Raw genomic sequence first — 16369 nt, 5'->3', positions numbered from 1 at the left:
GTCATTTTAAAAACTAGTGGCTGGACATCAAAGAAGGGTGCAGCAAGGCAGGGCAAGCAGGCAGCACTTTGGGTCAGGCAGAAATCAGCTTCAAAACATCTGCATGTGTTGCTGCTGGAGGAAGTTTGGGTGGTGACAGGTACGGGTGGAGGGAGAGTGAAGGATGACTGAAGACTCTACACCTGTGTTGTAAGTCTAGATTGTTGATCCGTTGGAGAAGAGTAGGGAGTAGACATGGAGCTGAGCCTCAGACCTAACAGAAAGATTTTTTTCTAGAGGCCTTACAGGGATGGTAACTCAGGAGGCACTGAAAAGTTGCTGGACTGGGACCAAACGTGAAGTTAAGAACCTGCCTGTGACTAACCAATTTAATCAGCGGGTTGGAGAGAGACTTACTTAAAAGCTTTTATTTCTCTGCTATCACAGGTTTTGCTAGTTGAAGAATTTCACTTTACTTTTCATGATCTAATGAGACTCAACTTTGGACTTCACAATATTGCAGACAGTATAAAACTGAGGAGTGGCTGGTGCACCAGATGGCTGTGCTGCCATCGAGAGGGACCTGGATGGGCTAGAGATCTGGGCAGGGAGAAATCTCATAAACTTCAAAAAGGGGAAATGCAGTGGCCTGCATCCAGGGAGGAATGGACCTCGACAAGCTGCTGCTCTGTTTAAAAACCTTTTGAGATTATTTTAGCTATTTTTCCCTAGTTGCATATGATCTGAACAGTGCATATGGTTGCACCGTGTATGCAAGGAAAGCTATATATAATTTTATGAAAAACTTTTATACTTGAACTGCATAATTTCTGTGTCATTTAAACCTTTTAAGTGTCTCAGATGCAGTAATTATCTTAATGCTATCCCATTCATTTTATGTCTGACACTTGCTGGTATTGTACAGATGCATCTTTGTCTTATGTGATAACTTAAAGACCTGCACTGTTGCAGAAAGATCCTGCATTTGTTTTCTCCCTAAAAATAATATAGTTTTCTCTTTCTGATGATACGTGGTTTTAATTAAGCAAAGAAATTAATATCATGAGAAGTATAACATAGATATTAGAGATTTCTATTAGTTTGCAGTTGCTGATGGTGAAAGTTTACTTTGTTTGCCAAGAATGATTTGCTGATAACCTTCAGGGCTTTTTTTTTTTCAACTAGTACAATTAGAAGTTGAGTGCAAAAATATTGAGATAGATCCTTCTGATCACTAAGTAAAGATGATTCATGGCTAACTCAAACACATTCAAGTGTGTCATTCCCTTCCTGTAAATTTAACTGTATATTTAGAAATGTAACCAGATTTTTCCTGCATCTTTGTAAAATAATTAAAAAATTGGTTTAATGAAGATCCATAAGAACAGGAGAAGCAAAAGAAGTTAGCTGGGGAATTAATAGCATAGAAGCAGGATGTGTCAGGAGTATATGGAGCATTGTTATGCCAGAAGAAAGGAAAGAACGAATTTAAGTTACACATTTGCAAACGTTATCTGCATTGACTGCCAAGGGTCACTTTATTAAAAACACCAATTTAAAACTTGCTTGTTTGTTTAATGTTTTTTAGGTTTCTGAGCCACTTAAATTACTTCTGAAAGTAGGACCCTAGCCTTTTTGAAAATGCTACCTTTGGTTTTTATGGGGTACTAAATCTTAATTACACCCAGGAAGAAATGTGTATACTGTGATAGTGCATACTATGCGTTCGGAGTTGGCCTACTCATGCCTGTTCCTGTATCAGGAAGGAAACAGGTTTTCCTTCAAAAAAGAAACTCATCTGGAAGAAAAATTATGCATTTGTTTTCTGCTAGCAAGTTTCCAGAAACTTTCAGTTTTATGATATCTGTGTTCTCCACATTCTTGTGGAAACTTTTGCTGCATGATTTTTGAGCAGTAAGAGATAGAAAATGTTTAAAGTATTAGTTTTGGCTGTTTCCTTTAGTTACATGTTGCATGCTCGAATTCTCCATGTGGTCTGGAAAAATTACTAGCTATTACTTCTTCTTCTAAACTAGTTGTTGAGAGTAACTATAAAATAGCAGCCACTTTCAAACTAATGCTAGTAGTACTGATGTCTGAATACTAAATGAAATTGTTAAATTGGTATTCCTTTGGGAAAATGTTTATAATCTTAAACCACCAATACAGTAATAGGTAAGTAATCTGAGTTTTTCCATGTGCAAAATAGATCTTGCATAATTTTGTTTCAAAGTTTCAGTATATTTGGTTATGACCTTGATGAACAAAATTCTTTTCTCTAATTAGTTACAGAGGTTACGACTGTCGAAGCAATTTATTTTACACTCAGACGGGTGAAATTGTATACCATGTTGCAGCAGTGGGAGTGGTGTACAATCGACAGCAGAACACACAGAGCTTTTATCTAGGTCATGATGATGACATTCTTTGCCTTGCTATTCATCCCTTAAAGGACTATGTGGCAACTGGCCAGGTAGGATGCATGTTCATCTGCAATAAGAATCTGAAGTTGTTACTACTGAATTTAGAAAAGCCTGTTTTGGAGGAAGGAAGTCCAGTCTACATTTATTCATGTGAAGGTCTGCATTTCTGTTGCATATGAAATCATGTTTAAGAATAGATTAATATTTTTTTATTCAGCATTATGTTGCTTCTTCATGATAAAAAGTGGAGGAAATGTGCAAGTAAAATATATCTTTTTAGTAAATTAGTTGTGAAGCTAGCTATGTTATTGTTACATTCATGTAACATTACATAACATGAAGTTAGCAGTTGTTACTACATTCTGGCATTTCAGTTTCATGCATTATGTTTTTGGTTATCACCTGTAGCCAAACTATTTACTGTTTGTACATGCAACACAGGTATGTATGTTGCTAAAGTATTTATAATAGTTCATTTTATCTTTTGCTAGACAGTAATTTTAGGTAAATTTTTTCACTCATGTTTTCTGACAAACATCTCTTCTCTTAAATGTTTATACACCAGGACTTGAAGGTTTGATTTAATGTTTCAGGGCTTTTTAATTAATATAATTATTGTTGCTGTTATTATTATTAAATAAATTGGAGATCCTAGTTTTCTTGGGTCCTGCCCTTGGTCTTAATACAGGAGAGTATTCTGGTTTTGCAGCCCCTTTTGGGTATTGAGGTGGAAAACTTTTGGAATAGCAAATAATCTTGCAAAAATTAACTAATAATGCTTGTATACAGTTGAATAGAATAAACTGTATTCCATTTCTTGCCAAGTTCTAGTTACCAGTGCTAGTGTCATTCTAGTGGGGATTGCTCCACAGGTATCAATGCGCTAGAATCTGACTTGTAGGCACTTGTAGTGACACCAGAAAGCAATGGAAGTCACCTTAATTTCTCAAACATATCGTAGCTTACATACTAGCAATAAAAATAACTTTTTATTTTTAGGGAATAACTGATAGAGAATTGATGGAATAAATATGCCACTGCAATCAATGATGGGCTTCCTCTCCCTGCCCCCCCCCCCAAGAGGACTCTTAGTTAATTGTGATTAGTGTGCTCAAGTTCTTTTGGGGGGAAAGAAAGAGACAGTTGGGGAGTGATATTTGTAAAGCAGGAGGAACAATAATATACTTTTGACCAGACAGAAGAAATACTAGGAAAGTTTTATAACTGAAGTTTTTCAGATACTTTTAAAAGTGTTTGTCAATATTATAGTTTTAAAGCTGTGTGAAGTAACTGAGAAATGGAAAAAAAAAAAGGTTCAAAATATGTATACTTTCAGGTTGGTCGAGATTCCTCAATACACATTTGGGATACAGAAACAATAAAACCACTCTCAGTATTAAAGGGCTATCACCAGTACGGTGTGTGTGCTGTTGATTTTTCAGGTAATAACTGTTTATTTATTTATTTATATGCAGTTTTCCTTTTTTGTATGAAAATACAAGCTAATCAGTTCTAATGAGCAATTGGAAATTCCTTTACCCTGAAGAGTTTGTGTTAAAAATATTCTCCAGCGATCAATGTCAAATGAGAAAGGCTGTCTTAAATGGATCATTCATTAAAAATGCTCCTGTGGAATCTTGCATATCAGGAAATGCAGGAACAGTTTCTGTGCCACTTGATAGCTGAGCTGATCACTTTGGAATTTCTTTTGTTTGTATGAGACAGGCACACACATCTTGAGTATTGTGTCTGCATCACAACTGTATAAGCAGATTTTTGAGCAAATTGATCAGGTGTGCACTTTTTTTTTTTTTTTCATTTTTATTAAATCCTGCAGGCCAGTTTGGTAGCACACTGATAAATTCGGAAAGTCCAGTTACGGAGTTCTTCTGGGCAGAAACACAGCACCTCTCTCTACCTTATACTCACATAAGAGATTGTCAGTTAAATCTTTAGAGATTTTTGCATCCCATACATTGAATTCCTGTATCAATGTTAAATTTATTTTTCTCCACTGGCTTCTTTTCATTCTTTATTGGTTTGGATTTACTAGATAGGATCTCTAACCTCAGAGTGAAGATATTGGGCACAAAGATGAGTAGTTTGGGGACTTTGATGCTTCTTACCTTTCTTTGATTCTCCTTTTCCAAGACATGAATCTCATTTCCCAGATTCTGGCATGGATGTATAGCAATTTCAAAGATGGATACATGTCAGAAAGTTATTGATCATGAGTGAGCACAAAAAATTTCTTTCTTGGAGGTTAACATGGGATATACTTCAGAGTTGCTCAAGGCTTCACACTTAATAAGTTCAAGGATGTTTAATAAACTTCATGTTATTGCTTCAATGCTTTCCTGTTTAGAAATGAACAGGTATTTTCAGAGTGGACAGGAAAATCTCACAGTACAACCTGTAATAAAGGTTTTTGTGCAACTGTGTCAGCAACTAGCTGAACAAAGCATTTGATACAAACACAGAGGATCTAAGTGCAATTTTTAGACAAGGTAACTTGAAGTCCTAAACTCCATCCAGCTGACCACTCAAGTTTAAAAGCAAACAGATGACAGACATACCTCTAAGCACACATCATACAATTATGTACGTGTTTGTACATTCTTCTTATAATATTTGTGAAGTTATAATATTCTTTAATATTGTTTCTTATTATTGGAACATAGTGTTATCTGTCTGCTTTCTTAATCATCAATTTATTTTTTTAGCGGATGGGAAACGATTAGCATCTGTTGGAATAGATGACAATCACACTATTGTACTCTGGGATTGGAAGAAAGGTGAAAAGCTTTCAGCAATAAGGTAGGAATTTAACTTTGTTTTAAAATTTGTACCTAGATTTAGTCTCAAAAGACAATAAGCAAAATATATTAATTAGAGAATAACAGTTCTGTAATAAATTAGCAATTTCTATCACTTAAGTAATACAGGCAATAACATTTAGCACAGCCTTAGAACTTTGGAAGAAAAACTGAAGCTTTGATAGAGTCAACAGGAATTATTACAGAGACACCTCAACTGGTGAAGAAAGAAGACATATAAGACAAGATCAGTTCTCTTTTCTTCAAGGTTCTTACCTTTTCCTTTCTGAGTCCTGAGCAGCCTGATCTAACTTTGAAGTTATCTCTGCTTTGAACAGGAAGTTGGACTAAACAACCTCCAAAGGTTAAATATTTTGGAAGTTTCTTTGACTCTGCGCAGATTATTTCATATACACTAATTAAACAGGCTTCGAGTTTCTTATCCACTGAGGAATGAATATCCTGAATAGATGATAAAGAAGAGTACTCCCTTCCCAGTTATTTGTCAGAAGCTCAGTTAGCTTGGCTTCTCTGAAGATACTGGTTTGGGCTTTTCATTTGTCTGCCTTTCACAAGATTTTTTTTTTTTTTTCCAGCTTTTTAAAATTTTTTTTTTTTTTTTTAAACCCCCCTGCTTTTTTAACCCCCCAATCCCATGTCTTTTTTTTTTTTTTTTTTTTTTAAATCAAACTTTAACCAGTTTATACTGGATTTACTTTCTGGAGTGTTTTTCCTCCTACCTACACAGAGGAATTGAATAGAATTTTTGAGAGCAGCATCTATACTTCAAAGATTACAGTGTGAGTTTGGAAAGAAATGCTTTTTGCCACTAGTTCATTTAGTGGTCTGAAAATGACAGAAGGTAAAAGATTATTGCCGTTCTTGAACAAGGAGCAAAAATTAGGGATTAGAGGCTCTTTGGCATTTAAAAAAACCCCAAACCTACTAGTAAGCAGTACTTTCCTTGCATAGATAGCAAACATAGTTGAAAGGTGTTTTTTAAACTATAGGACTGAAACAAGGCATTGGTTTTATAGAAGCATAGTAAGAAATATAAAACACAACAGATTTTATTGTTTTTAGAAACAACTGAAATTTCCATTTAAAATTGATATAGCAGCATGTTTTATTCTAATAAGAAAAAGAAAAATCAATTAAAAGGTGGATGAGAATGGCAATTTATTTTCAAAATGAGATCTGAAGGGTAATGAAAATGGAACAGGACTCAGTATGTTAGTTATTTGGCTTTCTTCCTCCTCTTAATAAATTATTGTTAATGATTTGGAAGTAAATGTTGGCAAGATAGAGAAGGTATACATTGGCAAAAAAACCCTATTTAAAAATATGAATAGTTAAACTTTTATTGAAAATATTTTGCTTTGCATTTCAGGGGAAGCAAAGATAAGATTTTTGTAGTTAAGATCAATCCTTATATGCCTGATAAATTGATCACTGTTGGAATTAAACACATGAAATTCTGGCGTAGAGCAGGTAAGGAAACTTTCCAGAATTACAGCATTTTCTATTACTTAAAGTGTAAATATTGCATCTCTTACAGTATGTTTCATGCATTAAAGGCAAATGTTTTCTCTGTATATCTCTCTAAGTTAGCTTTACCCTAGTAGAAATAACATTAATTGGCATTATGGCATAGTGGGAATTTTTTATAAGATCAATTTGCCCACGGAGCTAGAGCTACACAAGTAGAAATGACCCTGGATTTTGTATTGTCTGTTTTTATATCTAGTAATGATATAGCACATCTGAAAATATTACAGAGCTGCTCTAAAATCATAGAACAGTTTTTTGGAAGAGGAACCTTTAGAACATCTTTGTTATAAAGAGTCATATAAATAAATTTAAGGTTATAAAAATCCTCATACAAAAAGTAAGATGGAGTACTTGAAGAGAGTATATGTGCTGGTTGAGACTTGTTTGTTTAGATACCTCTATTGAACTTGACAATTAAAAGCCAAGATAAAGCAGCTTTCTTTATCTGCTTGAAAAATTTCGAAGAGTGAAAAAAATCATTCCCTGATATTAGTGTGAACTTCATTGTTTCAAATCTCAAAACTTAGAAAGACCTGTGCTACAGAAGACTAACTTATCTCCTACAAATGTTCTAATTTTTCATGCAGAATTTATATACCTCAACTCATGAGCCTTTGATAAAGATTAATTGTGGGCAGAAAAGTGTGATGAAAAAATTGTGCTAGTTTTCTTACTTCTGTCTCCAACAGTAATTAATCAAGATTGCTTGAGGACAAGCTGTTGAATTTTATATAAATTATTAATTTTAACAATTGTACTTGCTATCTATAGAAAGAACAAAGTGTCTCAGAATATTTACTGAATTAATTACTATAAATTATTTTGAAAGAAAACTATAATAAAAGCTTGGAGATGGTGATTTTGAATAAAGAAATGAATTTGTTTATAATGCTTCTTTATCTCTGGCATTGCTCAGTCAGCAAGAATCAGATTTGTCTAATGCTACAGCTCATCTGTGTGAAACTGCAATGGTACACTGGGAAGGCAGTCACTGGGAAACACACTTAGCAGTGTTAACGTGAGGAGTAGAGTATCAGTGCACCTTAAGAAATTCTAGCTCTCTGAAATCTGCACTAGAGCAGGTGCACTTAATGCGGGAATTGACACCAAAGTATATGCTTTGGGCTAAATTTTCATCAGTGCCAAGTGATGGCAGAGAGGTTCAGAGACTGTATGGGAATAGTATGAAGGGTCAGATCCTAAGGAGCTTCTGTGTTGTACCAGATGAAGTTTCTCTAAGGATTGTGAAAATATAAATCTGACTTTCTAGTCAGAAGTTACTATGTGTTATACCTGTCAAATGATTTTAGATAATGGTATTTTAAAGAATTTTAAAATTTATATAGCTGTACATTTCTGCTATCCGGAGGCCAATATGGTAAGCCTCTACAATAAAATCAGAAGTTCTCTCACTAAAAAAAAATCCTGAAAAGGATGGGATGTCAGTATTTAAACATTTCTGTTTTTCCCTGAGTTAATTTCATTAGGAATTTCTATGAACTGTGTTTCTACAAACATATTAACTATGATCTTAAGTCTTTTGTTTAATGCAAGTTTGCAAATGTATTTTCTCTTTGTATATCTGTGTGGGTATATGTACAAATTCAAATCCAGATTCAAGCAGTAAGTTAAAAGTAAGGGTTTTCTATTGAAAGATGCCATATAGTACCAAAATCTTATTTTGTGAGAACTCTTGTCGGGTTCAATTTTTTGGGAGCAAGGGTGAACCAGAAGAAAAGGACTTGTTGCTCTGGGTAAAGTTGTAAAGCTTTTGGAAGGTAATTCTAAGCAAACATCTGATGGCTTGTTTTTGGTTTGGACCAGGTGGAGGACTCATTGGGAGAAAGGGCTGCATAGGTGCATTGGGAAGAACCGATACAATGATGTGTGCAGTATATGGCTGGACTGAAGAAATGGCCTTCTCTGGAACTTCCACGGGGGATGTGTGTATTTGGAGAGATGTGTTTCTCATGAAAACTGTCAAAGCACATGATGGTCCTGTGTTCAGCATGCACGCATTGGAAAAAGTAAATAAACTGCTCATTGTTTTTTGATGTCTGGACAAAAAAGTCTGAAGTTAGGCCTTTCCCAGACTCGGAAATCCGTGGCTTTCTTTCCTATTACAGAAAAGCCTTGTGAGGTCCAGATTCAAAACAGTGTTTTGTGCATGTTTCTAATTCTTGTTATGTAGCGTGCTGTTTCTCAAACCCTTGTGGTTTATGATCTCTTACTAAAGAAATAATAGTAACTTATGATAAACAAAAGTACTTTTTGATTTAAGCACCCATGAGTTTAATGGTGTGTGTTTGTGGTACTAAGTTTGGCTTGCAGTAACGACGTGAAATACCAGAGGGATATTGAGGCTAAATATGAAGAAAAACATTTCATTATGTCAGTCAAATTATTCTTCTAGTATGGTAGAAATTTATTGGTTAGAATTTTTAAATCCAACCTGTGTATGTGCACTGCACAGACTGTACTGACTTCGTCAGGAGGACAATTCAGCAATTTTGTTACTTCTGATCTTTTAATCTCTAACAGATGTAGTTCTGTGCATTGCAGTGTTGTATATAATCCATTTTCAGTATTGGCAGAAAACACTGAAAAATTGAGGAGAGATAATAATTGATTAGAACTTGTGATTTAAAAAAAAAAAAAAAATTTTTTATTTTTTTGACAGGGATTTGTCACTGGAGGAAAGGATGGGGTAGTAGCTCTCTGGGATGATACCTTTGAACGTTGTCTCAAAACCTATGCCATCAAAAGGGCTGCTTTGGCCCCTGGGTCTAAAGGTAACACAGACATACCCTATTTTTTATTGCATTTAAAATACTTTCTTTAGAAAAGTACTTCTGTGGAATTGCTTTCTCCAGTAGGAGGAAATCCGCATTTGACTTAAGGAATACTAAATTTTTTTTTTTTTTTTTAAAGCTTTATTCATTCTAAATAAGTAGTTTTTCAGTTGGGATGTTGAAGTGTCTGTTTTCACATTTGGTGGGTGCAGATCATATTTCCCCTATTATCTGCCTGAATTAACTGATTTAACCTTGATTCTTTTACCACTCAGGTAATTTTTTTTTTTTAAACGGCAGCCAAAAAGCCTATTATATTTCTAATCATGAAGTATCTTGCCTGGTTTTGTTTTTTGTTTTGTTTTGTTGGGTTTTTTTTTATTTGGAGGAGAAACAGAATTCAGAATTGTGGTTAGTTTTGTAATGTTTTAGTTTATTTTGTGACTTAATTTTCTGTAAATACATGTCTCTTGAAATTATTTAAGAACATTTTCATTCCTGTTATTCCTGTTTCTTCCATTTATTCTTGATCTTAGTGCTGATTTACAGTTTTCCTTATTTGACCTCCTGGATAGCCTTTTCTCTTCTCCACTTTAAAATAACATTTGTTCTGTTCTAATGTATATGGGTTGTTTTTCAAAAATCACAAATGGAAACACCCTTTAACTAAAACATTCTACTGCAGACTATCTCATTCTCATATCTGTTTAATAAAAAGGTAGATTTGAAGGTAATATAAATGCTGGCAGTATAGTAGTGTAGTTGATAATTCATGTTCACATTTTTTCACTAAGCCAGTGAGTCAGGCTGAATCAACTTCAGAGATACTCGGTTGAGGAGAAAGATTAATGTCAGTTGGGTAATTGCTAAATACTCCCAAATGAATGCAAATGTCTTAAGTTCTTCCAGGCAGGAGTATGTTTTTACTTGTTTACTTCTGAGTATCTTTTTCTACAGTGAGGATGTAATGTGCATGTGTGAAAAATCCTCTTTAAGATACCTGAGAATCTTGTCTTCTAACATTTTAACATTCTAGGTCTCCTCTTAGAAGATAATCCTTCTATACGTGCCATATCTTTAGGACATGGTCATATTTTAGTGGGTACAAAGAATGGTGAAATATTGGAGGTGGATAAAAGTGGACCAATAACTCTGCTGGTTCAGGTACATGTTAAATAGTCAAATATTCCATACCACAAACATTATTTTATTTTTCATATAAAGACTGGTGTGAAATAACAAGCATTTTAATTACTAGTGAAGTTAGTGAGTTACTGTCACTTACTAGATTTTTAATGCTAGGCTAGACCATTATGACTCTTTAATGAGCAAAACAGATCACAGAATTTAATGTACTAATTTGTTCCACAAGTTCATTTCAAACAGACAAAAATCATATTTCTTTTTAAAATTTAAAAATAAGTGTGTGAAACAGTGGATCCTTCACCAAATGCCTTATTATCTTTTTCTGAATACTGATTACTCTTACTGTTTTTAAAAGTTATCTCCTTGAGGTTTTTTAGATTTTCTTTGTAATTATGTAAAAAACATTTCCATTTTATTTGCCATACCAAACAGACTGCAGTTCTTAAGCTTGAGTATAGAACAGAGATTTTACATCATATCATCACATTATTTTCTTTCATACTTAAATAAAAACGTGGATCTTGAATTCACACTTCTGAGTGGCCAATGCAATTTGTAAAGAACTAGATTTTTTAAAAAAAGAATGTATTAAAAACTAAAGTAAATAAAAAATACAGATCACAGAATCATGGAATAGTTTGGGTTGGAAAGGACCTTTAAAGGTCATCTAGTCCAACCACCCTGCAGTGAGCAGAATCATCTTCAACTGGATCAGGTTGCTCAGAGCCTTGTCCATTCTGAGCTTGAATGTGTACAAGGATGGGGTATCTATCACCTCTCTGGGCACCCTCACTGTAAAAAATTTTCTCCTTATATCTAGTCTAAATCTCCCCTCTGTTAACTTAAAACCATTACCCCTTGTCCTATTGCTACAGGCCCTGCTAAAAAGTCTGTCCCCATCTTTCTTATAGGCCCACTTTAACTACTGGAAGGCTGCTATCTGGTCCCCCCAGAGCCTTCTCTTCTCCAGGCTGAATGACCCCAGCTGTCTCAGCCTTTCTTCGTAGGAGAGATGTTCTAGCCCTCTGACCATTTTTGTGGCCCTCCTCTGGACCTACTACAGCAGATCCATGTCTGTCTTGTGCTGAGGACTCCAGAGTTGGGCACAGTACTCCAGGTGGGGTCTGAGCAGAGTAGGGGGGCAGACTCACCTCCCTCGACCTGCTGGCCATGCTGCTTTTCATGCAGCCAAGGATACAATTGGCCAACGTGCAAGCGCACGTTACTGGTTCATGTCCAGTTTTTCATCCACCAGTACCACCAAGTTCTTGTCTGCAGGGCTGATCTCAATCTCTTCATTGCCCCGCCTGTATTGATACCAGGGATTGCCCCGACCCAGGTGCAGAACCTTACATTTGGTCTTGTTGAACCTCATGAGGTTCACGTAGGCCCACTTCTCAAGCTGTCCAGGTCCCTCTGGATGATACTCCATCCCTCAGGCATGTCAACCGCACCACTCAGCTAGGTGTAATCTGCAAACTTGGTGAGGGTGCACTTGATCCCACTGTCCATGTCATTGATGTAGATGTGTGTGAGGATTGTTTCTCAATAAGTTTTCTCTAGTACTAATTATTATAATTTGCACTTTCACTATGAGTAGCAGAGTCAGTTTTTTCAGGTACTCTATGTTTCTATTCAGATATTTCTTTATTATCCTCTAGAGATATGCATATTCTCTCTGTTGGTTTTTTTTGTTTTGTTTTGTTTTTTTAACTTCCTTAAATGTATTATTTTATATTTCAGTTTAAAATACAAAGTTATCTGATTGATTATGTTTTTTCAGGGTCACATGGAGGGGGAAGTTTGGGGTCTAGCTACTCATCCTCATTTACCTATTTGTGCCACTGTAAGTGATGACAAAACTTTAAGAATATGGGATTTATCTCCTAGCCATTGTATGTTAGCTGTTCGCAAATTGAAGAAGGGTAAGATGCTTAGTATGAAAACGTATTTAACTGAATTCAGTTGACATTTACTGATATTATGAATCTTTCAAAAGCAAGACTGAATAAATTCCTTTCTTTGCTCACATTATTTTATCGATGCTATGTTTGAGAGTTATGTAGTCCTTAAGCTAATGAATCTGTATGCAAGATTTCTATGTAATACTGTTCTTAAGATTTTTTGCAATTGTAACATATTTAAGTCAGTGAACTTATGACAAAAGTTGAGCCAATTTCATAAATCTGCCATGTTGGTTGTAGTAATGCAAACTTTTTTGAACAGTGGAGGACTTTGAATCTAGAAATTTTTGGAAGAAATCTTAGGAGTGATGTTGAGCTTATCTTCTTTATGAAAGATGATATTTCTTAATATTAATAAAAGTAGTTTTGGCAGAAAAAGAAGGACTGTGAGAACTTTATTTGCTGATGAGACACAGTTTGAGGTGCTTTGGCGATCTTAAAAAGTATCTGTGTACTGTACAGAAAAAGGAGGATACTTCTACAAACTGCAGTAAAAGAAATGGGATAGTTTTTGGTAATTAAAAAAGACAAGACTTGGTGACTGTAAGGAAAATGTCTGTGTAGCTGAGAAGTAACTGAGGAGCAGAAGGCTCAGGATTTTCTAGCTGATCACAGGATGACAATTATGTGTGATAGTGAGGTGTTTTTCCCCGGACATACTGAAGTATTAATGTAATTCACAAGAGATTAATCAGAATGATTTTGGTGTACACTTCTCATCTGTGTTCAGCTGAAGGAAATTAAACTGAAAGTTGAGTGTGGAGAAAGAGGAGCTACAGGATAATGAATGAGAAGCTTTGTCAGCTAAATAAAAGATTACTGTCTACAAGTTAATCAGAGGAACAAATAGTAGGGAAAAATATTTATGCTAATGGAAAATTCTAGCATGGAAACAAATCTATACAAGCTGACCCTAAGTAAATTCAGACTGGAAATGAAACTATTTTTCAAATTAAACTTGACATGTTTATTAAAAGGATTATATGACATAGTGACCATGATGGGAAATGACTGGATTCTGTGAGTCCAGAAGATCTTTTCCAACTGCGTTCTCCTTACCAGAGCAAATGGTAACAAACAACTGGCACCAGACACTAAGAAGGAGAGCAAATGAAAAATATATAGACAATAGTGATTAATCTGTATTACTAATGTAGAACTTATGTCAATTAATATGCAAATAAATGTAATCTAAGATTCTGGAGCTGTGTACTTCTCGATTTGATGATAGTTTCTGTGTGCTGTCACAGATGTAGAGCTTGGAAATGATCTTGGCAGCATCTAAATAATTTAATTAGACCATATAGTATAAAAATAGCTTTCCTAAACTACTGGAATAATAAATCTAAAAGAGGGATTATGCTCTGTAAATGTACCTGAATGCCATTTCTGCATTTCTCATAGGAGGGAGATGTTGCTGCTTTTCTCCTGATGGAAAAGCATTAGCTGTTGGACTCAATGATGGAAGTTTTTTGATAGTTAATGCAGATACACTGGAGGATCTAGTCTCTTTCCAGCACAGGAAAGATGTTATTTCAGAGATCCGATTTTCTCCTGGTAAGTGATTTAAAATTAAGATTTTTGTATCAAGGTTGTTCAAGCAAGCTTTATAACCTTCAAAAGATAAAAGAAGTAGAGATTTGTAGTACTCTTTTACATGTAACAAGTCAGCAAGACTTCCATTCAAATTTTGAAAAATATTGGGTGTGAAATCCTGTGTTGCTCATTGAAAGATGAGATTATTTGAATAGATTCACTCATATTAACCTCCTGAATGCAACAACCAATTTTAAACAATGAACACCCAGCAGCCTCCTTAGGTCCCTAGGATTCCACTTTCAACGGCGCAAGTTTGGCTCTTCACTGAGGTTACTGTTAGCTAATGAGAGTGCTTGAAATGGATGTGTCTTCTTCTTTTCCCCCCTACAATGCTTAGCACTCCCAGTGAGGCTAGTTTTTTTCAGACAGTACAGCTCTTATTTAGGAACTCAAATGTATGGTCTAAACTAATAATACTGCTTCAGTGAAATACTCTTCTGTAGGAGAGATTTTATGCAAACTGCTGATAGCAATTCTCATGCAACATTACTTTCTGGTTACCTAAGCCTTAGCACTCTCTGAGTGCAATAGATGTTTAAAATTTCATCAAATAGTTTTTAGTGTTTGAAGATATAATGGTCATATATTTCATACTGATTTTGATTATGTGATATGAACATTAGTCTGTCAGGGACTATGTATAAATTAGCAAGCTCATTTCAAAGAAGTCTCAGTTGCATATAGCTAAATTCCAGAATGTATTTGTTTTTAATACACAGAGCACTACAATTTTGGAATATGTCTTCTGTTTCTACTGATGTGTTTTAGGGGCTGGAAAGTATTTAGCTGTGGCATCCTGTGACAACTTTGTAGATATTTACAATGTAATGAGCAGTAAACGAGTAGGAATTTGCAAGGGAGCCTCCAGCTATATCACACACATGGACTGGGACATAAGAGGTAAGTAGCGTTCTTTCTAAAAATCTACTGGAAGATTGATTACATTATACACTAAATACAGCACATTACAGTATGAATTTATAGTATCACTGACAGATTTGTTTCTTCAGTTTATGAGTATGTTCACAGCATCTGAATAAATATAAAAACATTATTTTTACTACTGTTTGTGTATTTAGAAGTTGTGCAATTTGAAGTAAAATAGATTGTCTCTATAGATTGGATTGTTTGGAGGGTTTTTTGTTGGGTTTTTTTATGTCTTCTCTGCTTATTATTGACTTCTACTTCTTGAATAATGTACTGCATAATGCAGTTGCATCTGTAGCTCAGGAACATGTATCCTTGTCAAAAATAGTGGAAAGACTGGATTTTCTGTCTTCATGGGTCTGAACAGATGATTAATTTAAATGCTGACTTTAGTCCTGTTTCATACAAAAACAAGGCAGAGCAATTGTGCAATCTATTAGTTCCTGCTCTTATTCCTCTACATAATCAGATTTGAAGCAGTCCAGTTTAATTTGAAAGTGTTATAAGTTAGCTTCCTTTCAAAAAGAATTTTGAAAACAAGAAGAGGACAGAAACATTAATGAGAATTTCCCTCAGAAAAGAAGTAATATAAAGACAAGCAGAAGTCAGCTACTTGGAAGCAGCCATTGACCAGGCAGCATAGGTGCTTCTCAGTCCCAAGAGCACGTGCGTACCGGTCAGCTGGTTGTCAGAAGCAAGCTCTGATTTAGACCCAGTATATTTTGTCTACTGTCTGATGGGACAGCCATAAATAGGAGAGAAAAAGGATGCATTATACAAGTTTTTTGGTTGGTTTTTTGGTTGGTTTTTTGGTTGGTTTTGATTGTTTGGGGTTTTTTTGTTAAATGAAATTTTGTTATTATACAATATATAATATGTTTTATAGGGAAGCTCTTGCAAGTCAACACTGGTGCTAAAGAGCAGTTGTTTTTTGAAGCTCCTCGTGGGAAAAAACAGACAATTCCTAGTTTGGAGGTGAGGAAATAGACTGCCTTCTTAACTTGTTTGCAAATCAGAGTTATGCTACAACCATCTATACCACATAAGATGGAATGATGTGTAAAACTATAACTGATCTGTTGAAAAAGCTTCTGTTTAGGTGTTTGCTGTCTTTTACCTCCCCCCCACCCCCTCAGCCTATTCAGTTAGATCACAGAATCACACAGAATGTT

General features: G+C 35.0%; 1 protein-coding gene across 1 annotated transcript in view; it reads left to right on the top strand.

Annotated features, from left to right (window-relative positions):
• LOC104519778 (echinoderm microtubule-associated protein-like 5) overlaps positions 1-16172 on the top strand; it is a gene marked incomplete at both ends in the record, with an annotated part of 32210 nt that extends 16038 nt beyond the window's left edge. Inside the window, 11 exons of the mRNA XM_010167990.1 lie at positions 2266-2452; positions 3739-3844; positions 5126-5219; positions 6609-6709; positions 8594-8796; positions 9450-9561; positions 10598-10725; positions 12491-12632; positions 14076-14228; positions 15039-15170; positions 16084-16172. Of these exons, the coding sequence (XP_010166292.1) occupies positions 2266-2452; positions 3739-3844; positions 5126-5219; positions 6609-6709; positions 8594-8796; positions 9450-9561; positions 10598-10725; positions 12491-12632; positions 14076-14228; positions 15039-15170; positions 16084-16172 (1447 nt within the window). The remainder of the gene's footprint in view (positions 1-2265; positions 2453-3738; positions 3845-5125; positions 5220-6608; positions 6710-8593; positions 8797-9449; positions 9562-10597; positions 10726-12490; positions 12633-14075; positions 14229-15038; positions 15171-16083) is intronic.
• Between the last annotated feature and the right edge of the window lie 197 nt (positions 16173-16369).

This window comes from Antrostomus carolinensis, unplaced genomic scaffold (genome assembly GCF_000700745.2).
Source record: "Antrostomus carolinensis isolate BGI_N321 unplaced genomic scaffold, ASM70074v2 scaffold5435, whole genome shotgun sequence".
In the NCBI taxonomy this organism is placed as follows: domain Eukaryota; kingdom Metazoa; phylum Chordata; class Aves; order Caprimulgiformes; family Caprimulgidae; genus Antrostomus; species Antrostomus carolinensis.
The sequence above is the reverse complement of the archived record's forward strand: the minus strand, read 5'-3'. Positions and strand labels throughout refer to the sequence as shown.